The sequence below is a fragment of the Condylura cristata genome, unplaced genomic scaffold, assembly GCF_000260355.1.
Source record: "Condylura cristata isolate star-nosed mole 26May11 unplaced genomic scaffold, ConCri1.0 scaffold00035, whole genome shotgun sequence".
In the NCBI taxonomy this organism is placed as follows: Eukaryota; Metazoa; Chordata; class Mammalia; order Eulipotyphla; family Talpidae; genus Condylura; species Condylura cristata.
The window spans coordinates 12,802,518-12,816,385 of record NW_004567136.1 but is presented as its reverse complement, the minus strand read 5'-3'; the positions used below and the strand labels follow the sequence as shown (position 1 = coordinate 12,816,385).

At 53.4% G+C, this 13,868-nt stretch overlaps 1 protein-coding gene across 1 annotated transcript in view; it reads right to left on the bottom strand.

Annotated features, from left to right (window-relative positions):
* AKAP13 (A kinase (PRKA) anchor protein 13) overlaps positions 1–13,868 on the bottom strand; it is a 160,348-nt gene that overhangs the window by 29,951 nt on the left and 116,529 nt on the right. Inside the window, exons 13-17 of the mRNA XM_012732671.1 lie at positions 13,476–13,578; positions 12,368–12,476; positions 8,261–8,303; positions 6,854–6,986; positions 922–1,108 (exon numbers count right to left, since the gene is read on the bottom strand). Coding sequence (XP_012588125.1) covers positions 922–1,108; positions 6,854–6,986; positions 8,261–8,303; positions 12,368–12,476; positions 13,476–13,578 — 575 coding nt within the window. The remainder of the gene's footprint in view (positions 1–921; positions 1,109–6,853; positions 6,987–8,260; positions 8,304–12,367; positions 12,477–13,475; positions 13,579–13,868) is intronic.

The following is a 13,868-nucleotide window of genomic DNA, read 5'->3' as shown; positions in this document are numbered from 1 at the left end:
CACAGGACAGCCTGGCCTGAGCAGTGTCACGGGCTGGGGAATCAGTCTGTGGCTGAGGGCAGAGGTGAAGATAAGCACCTCGGCCTGGGGGTGACCAAGCCGGGCACAGGGCAGCAGGGTGTCCAGGCTGGCCACTCCTGCCCTGAAACAGCCTCCCTGACTTGACTGGGTGTGTGGGGAAGACTAACACCTTGTGTGCACAAGAGAATATCCAGAATGCCTCAGAGAAGGGGCTACAAATGATGACCTGTGACCAAGTCTGGCCCATGGCTGATTACAGAAAGATTAGAACTCTGCGGCACCTGCAAGTGGCCTGAAATTCACATTTCAGGGACCATGAATGACACTGCCTAGGACACACCATCTCCAGCTGTCGCTCACGGTGGCTTATACACTGATGCTGCTGACGCTGTGACAGACTGAGTGACTCACAAGCTCTAAGACTTCACTGTTCCTCGGCAGAGAGGGCTGACTCTGTCTGAAAGCATCTTATCAAAACCAGGAGCCAGGCTCCTGGCTCCTCAGCTAACGGACGTGGCCCTGAGGTGGTTTTCCGCTGGTCAGCAATAGGTCAGCACAAACACCTCTACGCACGAAGTACCCCTACGCCATCACCACGACCTGATGCTGGTGGCTAGCTCGAGCATATTCTCTAAGTACCAAACGTAGTGTAAACAAGCCAGCACTGCGAAGCTTCGGGTTCGAGGCAATGGGACTGTTTTGATGCTGATACAGATTTCTGGAAAAGGCAGTGGATTGGGGCAAAGAACAGGATTTTTGAAACTGAGGCCACCTGAAATGACACTATGTTATATCTATAGCGTTTGCTTCTTCCAAGATGTAGAAGACGACACTGGGAGGCTGTTTCTTGCTTCTCCGCACGTGCCAGGGTCGGGGGGAGGCAGGAGGCCGACTACTCACCCGCACAGGCATAGGCATCTCTGCTGGTGAAAGGCTTCATACACTGGCCGCAGCTGACTGGGCCCACGGTGGGAATGGGGCTGAAAGTGTGCCCGTTGAGCGTCTTCTTGTCCTTCTCCTTCTCTTTAGAGTCTTTCTCCTTTTCTTTCATTTTATCTTTTTCCTTTTCCTTTTCCTTTTCCTTTTCCTGCCGAAGAGAAGAATCAGAGTTACCCGGACCCCAGGAGACCTTCCTTCCACCTCTGTACCCACGTGGCAGGTGTCGGCTACTGGCAAATGTTCTGGGTGTAAGTCAGGCGCACTCGTCCCGGACAGTTTTATTTTCTTTGGAATTGTGAGCAATCAGACTACATTAGAAAACTATGAAGACCGGGCAGGCTACTCATACCTATGTGCCTGACACTGGGAAGAGGCTTCTGGTGCTGGGGAGAAGGGTGTGGGGCAGCCGTGAACCCCCACAGTGAGCCAGGCACGGCCCACATAGGCGGCAGCAGGTGCTTCGGGCCAGTGGCCCGCAGGGAGTGGGATGGTGAATTCTGGGCCCAGCTGAGGGCCAGGAAAGCGGACAGGGCAGCGAGAGGAATTATCTGACGTTCCTCTGACGCCTCTCACCCGCCACAGACCCTGTGGTGCAGAGGCCTTTCTGGTATTTTCTCTCCTACTCTAGCCAGAATATCAACCACCCACATGCATGTTTTCAGCTTTCATTAACCAGACCTGCAGAAGCTCATGGCTACCACTGGGGCCCAACTTTCCAACTGGAGAGGTGGACCAAAGGCCTGAAACTTAAAGGAGCGACGATGAGCTCGACCTCTGGGCTAACCTACAGCAGGGGCGACCAAGCAGGTTGCGTCCCGCAGGTCCCCGGCAGCATTATCGGGCAGGGCCCTGGCTGGCCCACCAGGGCCAAATGGACACTTTCCTCGCTGACCAGCTGGACCACTGACTCCGGTTCACAGAGGCTAGAAGAACACAGTGGTTGCCACGGTCACCACCTTCTGGGCAGTGCTAGCCCCACGCGGCCGTCGCGGCGCCCAAGGGCCCTGTACCTCTGCGTACACTGCTGCCCCCCGTTCTGGGCTCTGAGGTGGGTGCGTGGGCAGCACTCCGCCCACTCGACAACCGAGAACAGACAATCAACCACAGCTCAAGCTGGGCACAGGCGCCACGTGCTGTCAGACAGCCCACACGTGTTCTCTCACGACCACCCAGTCAGATCAGGGCGAATGTTTATGGCGAGTGTGACTTCCAAGGCTCAGAGAGGGTCAGTGACATGGACCAGGGCCCACACCAACAGCTGCACGAGCCAGGATCAGATCCTAATCTTGCCAAGGGGAAGCTCGGCACAGCTGGCAGGCTGCTGACCCACACAAGCTCACGCAGCAGGTGAGTGAGAGCCCAGGGCCTCTGCCTCCCGCCCGCTACGCCGGAACGGCGACTCGGGTCCAGACTCCTGGAAAGCCCTTTGTTAACAGCACACGCAGAATAAAAACCCAAGGGCTGAACTGCTACGTTTTAGAAATTGATAAACGAGAAGAAAGGAGGAATACAAACTACTTCACTTACAAAACAGGAAACTGCTGAGAGAAAATGAGTAACGGCTACAGGATGAAGAACTCCAACAGAGACCAAAAGTGAAAACTGCGCCTTTTCCAATTCTTTTAACGAAATTTTGCTGAAAGCATCTTCAAGCATAATGTGTGAACTGAAAAGCATCTGACACTTTGCTCCAGAAAGCCGGAGCTTGCCCCGAGGGCCGCAGGAAGCCGTGTGCCCGACGCGCTTGCGTGGGCCCGCAGGCGGCACCTCGAGCCCGGCACCTCGAGCCCGGCATCTCGGCGCCCCAACGCGACGCCCAGGCCAGCACACGGCACTCGGCCTCGTCTGCGCAGTCGGAGCGCAGAGCTCGAGAAGCCGGTCTTACCTCGCCATGCTTCGCTCCTGCGAATCTCACTGTGATGAGAGGCACTTCGTGGAAGAGCCCCCACTTCACTGACATGGCGCGACCCCCACGCCGGGAAGCGTGCGCTCAGAGAAGGGGGCGCACATGCCGGCAAGGCCGCACACGGCAGCCGCCAGCTGCCTGAGAGAAACCGCCGAAAGAGGAAGCCAGAGGCTGGCTGCGAAAGGGGGGGCGGAGGGCTGAGCCCCAGTCTCCGCACAGCCGACTTAACCGTTTGCATGCTGCCGGGCAGGCTGCCTGTGACGCGGGACGCAGGCCGGGGGGCGCCCCACGCACAGGCCGAGGGGCCGCTCCTCAGACGGCTGGCGAGGAGGGCCGCCCTTCGTGAAGGAACACTTCTACTTGAAAACAGTCTGCATTTTATAAAAGCTGCAAGTTTTCTGAGAAAACGTTTCAGTGAAGTTACTGTGTCGACTGGGTGTTTTCTCCAGTCAGACTTTTCCCAGCTTAACCACCAGCAAAAATGCTGTAACTGTGGGTGGGGAAGACAGAAGTGAACAGTCTTGAAAGGGAAAGAACCAGGTAACAGCTGCACCAGGTATGACCAAGGAAAAGGATGTCCGCACTCTAGACCAGCCTTGGGGCCACCCGCCGGGGAAGCTCACAGAGCGCCACGGACACCGGCAACTCGAGCGGCTGCTGGCGCCGCAGAACTTGGGTCAGAGCAGAACGGAGTGGGCGCTGGCGCCTGACAGCGACTTAAGCCTTTGCAGGCGACTCCCTGTTTGAGGCTTCCTTGGACAGGCTGAGGGCACGGCGCTTCCTGCACAGCACAGAACTTGGGGTTGAATGCCATGACGAAGCTGTGGTCAGACGAGCAGGTGTGCGGAAATGGAACTCCCCACCAACGCCGACTTCAGGTGGCAGTAAGAAGCCAGCTAACGCGTTTCTAACCACCTGCAGTTTCCCACAAAGAGGAAACTCTTGGATATGATGGTTTGAAAAGGGTCACCTCCCTGTAACTCAAGCACAATGACTGTCAGGGTTTAAATTCTCTGGAACAAGTCAACTTCATAAGCCGGAAACAGTACTCTTTCCCGAAGACAGTGAGAGAGAAAAGCAGAAACTGCAATCTTCCTGTTCAACTTCCCATTCAGGCGATCCCCCTAAACACATCTCAATTACTTACTGATTCAGCCTGTCACTGATGAATCTCAAAATGACATGGAGAGGCTCGGCATTCAGTTTCTCAAAGACATTCCACACAGACATGTTCTTGTCAAGTTCTGCAATCTGTGTGTGTACACTCACCCAGAAATGTGAATAACTTGCTGCTGAGTGGATGACTTTTGGTTCTGTGAATTCAGTTTAACTGCTCATAGCCACAAGTTAACACACTGGCTGTCTATCTACCCAGGTTGATAACTGTAAACCACTTGACGTGAACGCATGTATCAAGCTTAGCCTGAGGAAGCAGGCTCCAAACCGCTGTCAGAGCCCCTGCTGTGACCCAGAGGCCGGCGGCAGTTTAACGGGTCGTCAGGAAATGCTCAGCTTCCCTGCACACAAATGGTTACGGGACAATGACTTGTTTAGATGGCCCCAGTGCATCTCTTCACACCATCTGAAAGACTTAACGTATCATTTTCAGTACTAACACCTATACTAACACTGAAGTTTTTAACATGGAGAAAGAAAAACATAAAAGGTAAGAAAGTAATAGGGAGCATCATCATGCTCAGAAAATCTACTGTTCATTTATTTAATTTGGCATTACTGAGAATAAAACTCTGAATGGCGAGCTCTGTGAGTATAAAAACAGGGTACTTAACAGAACTCAACACAAGTTGTTCACTGCTTCCCTATTTCTCAGTCTTTGGCTACACTGACAGAAACAAGGTAACTGCGCTGGAGGGTCTCAAACAATCTGAAGTAAGTTAGCAGAGGGTGACTCTTAAGGCTCTCAGTGTTCAGCCACCGGGGTACCCCAAGCACCCCATGGTGAGCGCGGTGTGGGCAGCAGGCTGACCATGCCCTGAGGCGCCCTCGCTGGGCAGTGCCCGGGGGCAGAGGCCGGGTCTGGAAGGGGCGCCGGTCCACTGCAAAGCGGGCATGGTGACAGTGGTGATCAGAGGGCAACAGGTCAACTGACAGTTTGCTCAGCGATGACAAGGCTGCTGGAACAAAAACTGCCTTCTTCCCCTGCTCTTTTCTTTTCCTCTCCAAGTAGCATCTCAGACCTTTGAGATAAGTTTACAAGATAGAGAAGTTACTGTGCAGCAGAGCCGGGCCTGGCACCAGTGTGTGCGTGAGGTGACGAGGCGGCACGCCTGGCTGCACCGGGTCCTGTCTCTCACTAAATGGTCCTGGGCCCAAGCTTACTTCTCTGGGCCTCGGTCTAGCCCACCGGCGGTGGGATGAGACTTCTCTAAGAGTCGGTTCCCCTCCGCCAGGCCTGACCCTGCTCACTCACATCTGTCTGGACCTGGTCACTGCCCTGCCCAAAAGCAGGTGACCGACCTACCTGCCTACCGTTTCCAACACCAGGTGGTGGAAGATTTCAGCTTAAATATGAAAATCAACCGAAACATTTTGAAATCATTCACCCAAATCCTGGCCTTTCTCAAGGTAAAGGTGAGGAGCTTGAGCTTGTTAGTAACCAGAGGAGACTGAGACAGGCGCCACCCAGCCAGGCTGGCTGGCTTACCTTGAGGAGGAGAGAGGCTCAGAAGCCGTGGCACCGACCTGTGGTGCCAGTCAGCGTGCTGCCCTTCCTGGCCTCATTTTTTTGAACAACACCAAGGCTAAGCATGAAGCCAGCACTTCAGGATGTGACTGTTCTGGCCTTGAGGTGCCAGGCTCTGTGCATCTTCTGATTGCTGCTCTGGACCACGCACTTCCTCTCCATCCCACCACTGCGGGCGCACAGATGGAGGGCTGGGGAATCCTTTTCCTAGCACCTGCTCAGGAGAAATGGGGGCAGATTTTGTGGAAAAATTCTGCATGGTGAGCTAAATTCTGCATTTGCCAAAAGAAACAGCTCTTATTCACAAACCTTAGTGAAACACACGGCCCTGCCTCAACCAGCCCGCTAACCAGGCCACGAAGCTGTGAGCATTGGCTTCGTGGCGGTGGGGGCGCTGCCTGGACCCCAAGGCTCGGCATTTTGTCCCCTACTTCACAGATGTAGTCAGGAGCACACGCACTGTGTGAACGCCGCTTGCGTGTTCCCTGAAGAGAGCTCCTTCGTTGTTAAGATTTCCATTTCTTTCCCTTTTTGTACTTATTTCTTTATCAGGTTGGAGTGGGTGAACAGCGTGTAATGGAAGTAGGGGGTAGAAAGACCCACTGAGGTACAGCCAAATCACATATGGCATAGCACTGGAACAGGTAGGGAAGTTAATTCCTTTTATTTCTCTTTAGAGCACAAAAAAGAATAGCTATCTCTAAGTGGGATTATTTTTAGATTTTGGAAATTCCTATAATTAGGGCATGAAAAAAAATGCCTCTAAATGAAAAACATTCATTTACCTCTCAGACACTAGAGACCACACTGCACTATGAGCCTAAGTTAGGAGTAGGCCTAAGAACCCACCTGGATTTGTCCTAGAAGTCCGTGATTTTCAGTGGGCTAATTAATTTGGCCGACTTCTACGGCATAAAATCCCGTAGCTGCATTACACCTACTTTACAGTGAGCTAACTGTGAAGCCAGAGAGATCTGAGTGTGGTCTTCTCCCGCGCTGGGGACACAGACCTGTCATCTAGCTGGGGACACTCCTGGAAAAGTGAGAGAACATCTACCCTGACAGGGGAGTGGAAGAGTCGAGTCGGAAGATGCTCTGGAAGCTCTTAGCAAACACCAGAACTTGGAGGGCGGCAATAGCCTCTTGGTGCTGTAATCTGTCTTCAGACACGAGGCTCTTCAGAGTAGCTCTGAATGGACGTCTAGTGACCCCAACACTTCACTGTGACAAGAGCCTACAACAACCAACTGAGGGCCACAGAAGGAACCCGCAACCACACTCACTCTGCTCTTCTTACTGCTCGACATTTTATTCTTGATGTAGCTGAACGTCCGGCTCACTTTTGTTCCGCTCTTCCCTTCAAAATCTTTCTTGGAGGGGCTTTGTGGCAGGAAGCTGTAGTTCTCTTCTGTTATACTAAATGAAAACGAGAATTTTTTTTTAAACACTAGAGATTTAAAAAAACCCAATGCTTTATACACAGTTCCCTATAATAGTCATTGTCACATTATTTTAGCTACAAGACAAAGTCACCTTAACACAGGACGGTTCTCAGTGACCTGGGGTTAGAGTCTCACTGCCAATCACTCACTCATTGTTTTATCTGACACTTCTTCTAAAACAGGTTTACGAACAACTTTTTTGCACCAAATTATGTGCGGGAAAAGCAGCCCACACACGTGAGGAAGGATGGACTTACTAATACAGGTCGCCAAACCAAGCAATGTGTGAATAAATGGGCAGCCCCCCCCTGCCCCCAGAAGCGGGGGCCCCACAGCTGCCTCCCTCAGCTGCCAGTCCAGAAGACACTGGCACTGTGGACTGGCAACCACGACAGGCAGCTGGAGGACAGAGTACAGCAGGCCGGGCTGGGCAGGTGGGGGCCTCTTGGGAGCTTCACAGAAATCCGGACAGACCTGTGTACGTGTTCAGGGAGCCCACTCCGAATCTAAGTCTACAGGGATGTCATGCTGGGACCTCAAGAAATCCCTCAGAGGATGCTGGGTGCTTGGACACACACTCCATTATGGGGAACGGAATGGACTTAGCGATTTCTCCTCGCTGTTTCAGAACATTATCTTACAAGTTCCCACAGGAAAGCAGCACTTGCCTCAAGGGCCTGTGGGAGTGGGCTGACAGAAGCAGAACCACAGTCTGTTACATAGAAAGAACTGTTTGTTTACAAATGAAGTAGCCTGTTACTAAGCTACAGGGGAAATGACATAAAAATACCGCCAACTCTAGAAAGGACAGAGGATAAGGGCGGGAAGCGTTCACACTACGAGTGCTCTGACCTCGGGCCCCACGGCCGGGAAAAGGGTGGCGACAAACGGAAGCGCCAGGCTGTCCCACTACGAGACTCCACCGCCCAACGTAAAGCCACGCGAGCTGGACAGGGCTCTCCACCGGCTGCTGGGGCCAGGTCACTCCGCGAACAGAGATGTGCACTGGTCACTAGGGCAGTGTAAAGGGCCACAGCAGGAAACTGCTGGAGATGTTAATTTAGAAAGATACAGCCGCCCTCTTCACAACCCATATTTAACTTTTCCTCAAAATTTACCATTTACGTAAGGAAGGACCCAGTGAGCCAATGAAGCAATTTCAATCTGTTTACTTATCAATTGCCACAAGGCATTCTGGATTTCCTTGATGCCCTTGGGAAAATGAGTAACAAGGAAAGCGGACAGTACCTCTCGGTCAGGTTAGCGCTGGTGCTGTGGAAAGGCCGTGAGTCTAGAAAACAAAAACAGCAGTGAAAGGTTAGAAGGCCGGGGCTGTACCCGGGTGGCAGATAAAATGTTTAAGATTTTCATTTTACGGCAAAGTGTAGAAGCGTTTGGAAGCCAGTGAGACGCCTTCGTCTCCCCCTGGGGGTTTTGGAGAAGCACAACCTGAGCTGGAAGCCCTCAAACCAGAACTGAAAAAGGGCAGCCACAGGGACTGAACTTCCCATGACAAATTTAGTCCGTGATCCAAGCCACAAACCTTGAACGGACATTTCCCGCAATGCCCAAATACACACGGAACCCTTCATTCTTGTTTTCTTATCACGCTGCTTTTCCCCAGCCACTTTCTGAGCTGGCATAGGAAAAACAGGAAATTAAAGGTCTCCTGCATGTGTCAGATTCGCTTCCCTAGGCTCCTACACTAGCATCTAGCGGACACGCGGCACCTGGTGCCCGCCTATCCTGGACATGACCACACGCAGGAACGCGCCCCGGGCTGCCCTCCAGGCCGGCCCTGTCACCCATCTGGGCGATTCGGCAGATAAAGCCAACGGTCAGCCCCTCCCCAGGGTGACATGAAACGTGAGCAGGCGATGCATTCTGCCCTGGCTGGCCGCTGGGCTGTAAAGCAAGCAGCGGTCTGTGACAACTGGCCAAGTGGCCGGGCAGGGAGCAGGGCACAGAAGGAGCCCCACGCCCGCTGCTCTCCCTCCCACGTGCTCACAGGGCTGCGCGGCTTCGGCAAGGGGGTGAGAGGAAGGCTTGCTCCCAGCGTTGGCCGGTCTCCGAGTCAGAAATCACGCACAAATCGCCCTCCTCACGGCTCCAAGGAGGCAGGGGCCGCCGCCCCCTATCAAGCATTGGGCTGAGGTGGACAAAACACACCCTTCCTCTTTGAGGTTGACTTCAGGGGTGTCTAAGATTAAAGTAAACCCGCCACTTGTGAGAGACTCGCAGATGCTGCTGGTGCAGACGCAGGGACACCGGCTTTGCGGCGACGGCAGGGCCTGGCCATTGTCCAGGTGGGGCGATGCGGGGAAATGAACTGACCACTGTGACTGCCCGTGCCTCAGAGTACCTGCTTGCTGGCCCCAAGATCATGGGTCTTTAGGAAAAGGCTGTTTATGTGAAAGAAGATGCCCTGTCAGAGGTTCAGTTTTAAATGGATCAGTTTCTAGGCACTCCGTGCACACACACGCAGACTCCGCGGCCTTGGGATGTAGCCGCAAGGCCAATGTAAGACATCTACCTGCCCACCTCGCTTTCTGTTCTTACACGCACTCCAGCACATTCTCATTCCTCTGTCCACAGTTACAGAGACTGAGCATAGGAGGCGAGGTCACGCAGACTCACTAGCACTATGGCCCAGGTATCTGGAGGCCGGCTCACCTCTGGGGCACGGCCTGTCACCTCTTGGGATATGGCAGGCCTCGTATATTTAAATGCCACAGTCGAGCTCTGTAGACCCACTCAGAGCCCCAGCCCAACGCCAGCTCTGCAGGTGCAAACGTGAGCTCCTGGCAAAGCGCGTGCAAGAAACCGGGTCAGCTCACACATTGGCAGCGAAGGTTCAAGAACCAGGCTGAGGACAAGAGCCACTTGCGAACAGGCCCTGTGACAGTGAAACGCACCAAGAGGTGTGACGGGAAGACGAAGCCCGTGGAGCAGCTGCCGAGGGTGAAGTCCCGACGGCGCAGCTCCTCTGCGGACATCAGCGCCTGTCCAGTGGTTTCTGTTTGGAGCCATCAGCAGGCGCAGTGAAAGGTTAAAAACAGCCTTGGAATGGGACTGTCTGTGGGACTGCATCGCTCTGTACCTGCGAGCACCGACTTCACTCCTCAGTGCTGCCAGGCAGCCATCTCGTCTCCGGGCAAGTGGAGACCCACCTGGCCCTCTCGGATGCAAGAAGGGGAAACACCACAAACACATTCCTTGGGGCAGACGCTCCAGAGTGCTTCTGTGCTGCTTTCCCCACTTGACCCAGGCAGCATCTGTGTTCTGACTCCTCAAAAACGAGCCGGCAAGACTCACTCACATGCTCCACCCCCGGGCAGCGAGCCCAAGACACGGCCTGGCCACCTTCGTGCCCTGCAGTTCTCAACAAAGCTGCTGCTGGTCTCCTCTCCTCTCCCGAAAACCAGACGACGCACCTGTCGTCACCCTCACTCTATTTCTTTGCATCCATGGATTTTTGAGACCAATTCCAGCTTAGAAATAATGCTGTGAGTTGTCTGCTTTTCTAATCTAGTCAACAAGACATTCCAAGCAACATCTCAGTGGACGTGCATTTCCAGAACACTCAAATGCTACCAGCTGGGCAGTGGTGGCAGAAGCTGCCTATCTGCTTACAGGGAGGAGGTGGAGCCCAGTCTGGAGAGTTGTGAGATAGGGCTGATTCTAGAAAGCACTCTGTTCCTGGACAGGCGTGCTTATAAGACACAGTCACTAAGGCTGAGGAGCAGGATTCTGGTTTCTCTAGCACTGAATAAAGTATGGTCAGAGAAAATGGGCCCTGCCCCATGAACTCACTCCCTGTAGCAACAGATGTCCATTAACTGCCAGGAGATCCGCCAAGAACATTAAAATTTACGTTTCAGCTGTACCCAGTTAGCAGCATGTTCTGCAGTTCAGGTAACCGGGGCAGTTTCCGAATCTGACCCAATTCACACAGCCTCTACATAGGCTGACTCCAAAGCACAGCTTAACATTCCTGCTGTCAAACACGGTAGGCTTAACAGTGACTGTGCAGAGTGTGGTGCTCACAATTCCAGCCAGACTGACAACAGGCAAGATGAGGCACGCGGGCGGCTAAGGGACCTGATCTGGAGTCGGAGATCGGGGCCTGAGGTGCGTGGAGCGCTGTCTGGCATCCTGGTGCTTGAAGGGCCCAGCGCCCGGCTTGGGTTTTTGTCATTTGTTCACCGGTCAGAATCTTAACATCTGCAGAGATGGATCATGTTTCCAGAGCAGAGCAAAACAGTGCAGCTGGGGAAATTAACCTTCCCAGACACCCACCCCCCGGGATGGCACCAAGGAGACAGTATCCCTGGAGTCGGTCAGCCCCCAGGCTCTATGGGACAGGTCTCTGCGGTACGGCCTCGCCATGCAGGCCCTGCCTGAGGGCAGGCGCGCACTCTGACCCCAGCCCTGCTCCCCGCAGCAGCCTGCGCGCCGAGCCCAGCACTTCTCAGCAGCAGAAGGGGAGCTCCCCGGCCTGCTCTGGCCTCGGGGGCCGTTGTTTTCGGGGAGCCTGCCCGCCACATTCTTTATGCTGTTTGGCGGGCAACTGAAGACACAGTGCAAAACCACCTTGGTTTTTCGAGAAATTGTGAAGGGTTTCACAGACGAGGCAAGAGAGTAAGTCACGAAACAGCGCGTTTGCACTGCTCCCCAGGGGGGCGCCTTCTGCCAGGGCCAGCACTGGGGGGTGCGGCCTCCTGCGCAGCCAGGGCAGCAGAGCACCTACTAAGGGCCCCTCCGCTGGGAGCTTAATCCTTCCACTGAGATCTCACACTGCAGCTACCTGCGGGGAAACGAAGAATCAGTATCTAGACAATGAAGCCAAAGGTGAGGTTCCGCAGAGAGCACGCCAGGCTCCACGTCAAGTCCACGCCCCGTGGCTCCGCCGGCGCTTCCCAAGGTGACCGTGCTGGCGCCTGCTGAGCTGACCATGAGCCCAGCCTGGTCTCGTCCTTTCCGATCCCGACAGGAAGTGCTCAGGAAGAAGAGCGCAGGAAGTCCACCCTGGCCCCAACCTGGGGAACTGTACTGTGGTAATGTGAGAGCGTGTCGCTGGGAGCACTCATCCGAATTACTGTCAACTATTTTAGAAAAGACTTTGAGGAATGTGGCGGAGAGACTGAGACAAACAAGTGTGTGACAAATTTGGGGATGCCCAGGTGGGGAATATATAATATAGCTCTTTGCACTATTTTTGTGATTATTTTTAAAGTTGAAGCAGTAGCAGGCAGAGTTTAGAAGTCAACAGCAGCAAGAAAAAATGATAGTAGAAGTTTTTAAAGTGTAACATTTAACTGGAAGAAAAAAAAAAAAAAAAGGCAATATACTCACTGTCCAAGCCGGGGTGGCTGATTGTCATTAATGAGATGGATTTTGTCAATGGAGAAGAGATGGCGGATGTACAGTAATTAAATGCCTGCTGTCTAGATCTGTGGTGTGTCTGTGAAATAAAAAAAGGGAAACGCATTCTGAGCGCACGTTCTCACATTCCCAGTCCGTTGAAGCCTCCTTTGCTGGCGCGAGGCGGGACCCAGACGCCGCAGGCAGGCAGAGACCAAGCAGCCCTGCGCTGAGCTGCCGCTCCGCCTCAAAGCAGCTCCTTGGTCTACCTCAGCCGCAAGCCTCTCTGTGAAATGCCTTAGAGCTTCCACCTTTACGGTGCTTTTGTGTCCTTTACAGACTAGTACATGCGTCACACATAGCTGAATATTCGCGTAAGCAGATAAAAGCAACTTCCCCGGAAATATCAAACTATACCTCATATTTTGAAAATGTGGCATCCCTCACAGATATACAGAAGGGCACCAGTAAAATTCTGATTTTAAAGAGCTGGGACTAGAAATACAAGTAAAAAGTGCTTGCAGGTGACAGGCAAAGCAGCAGTGCACCTGCACAGGTCTGCACCTCGTGTTTCCCCTTTGAGATTAGCCCGCTTCTAACAGAGACTGGGGGTGGCTGGGATCTGGGGATTCACCGCCCCTGGTAAATCCACAGCCGCTCCAGGGTCACGTGATCCTGCCACTGCCGATGTTCCCGCTGGACCCCAGAGGACAGTCACCAGCCTGGCAAGGGCTCTGGGGTGAGGGCTCCTTTCCCTCTGCTCTGCGAGAACCCGCTCCAGGTGCTAACTCACTTCAGCTATCATCAAGCGCTTCCTTTCACAGTGGCTGGAATCCGCCTCTCTCTGAATTGCCTATGTTTAAAGGAAGTAATGAACATCTGTTCCTAGCATGAATTCAGCTCAACTGTGCCAAAGACTTCTGATTATTTACAGCCTGCTCCATGTGTAACCATGGAGTCTGATGCAAACAGTTGCTATGTTTCAAATACAACTGTGAGGTCCAAAGAATGACCGTGGTGAAAGGCAAGGGATCTTCAACGGGAAGCTGGCCGCAGGCGACGCATCGAGATCCAAGACCTGAGCAGCTCAAGCACCCACTGTGAGGGCCGCAAAGGCTGGGAGTGACTGGCGTGCCAGCGTGGGTAAGCAAGGGGCGAAGATGGTGACGACTGTATCCAGAATGACTAAACCAGAAAGGCCACTGGAGAAAGACATCAGAGTAGTTAATTACCATCACTTGTTAGACATCGGCAATGCCTGGAAATGTCAGTCTCAGAAAAGTGTCACCTAAGCAATATTAAGCCAATTAAAATGTTGTCATTTCCTCATGGATACTCATCTACTTCAAGACATGGACAGTCAGCGAGACCAGTGCCAGGGATTCTGACGTCAGCACTTCGGGGCTTACAACCAGTGAGAGGTTTTCAGCAAGGCATGTGAGTGGCCCAAAGCCCTGCGAGGCTCCAGGGGGACCGAAGGTGCCCCTGGCTC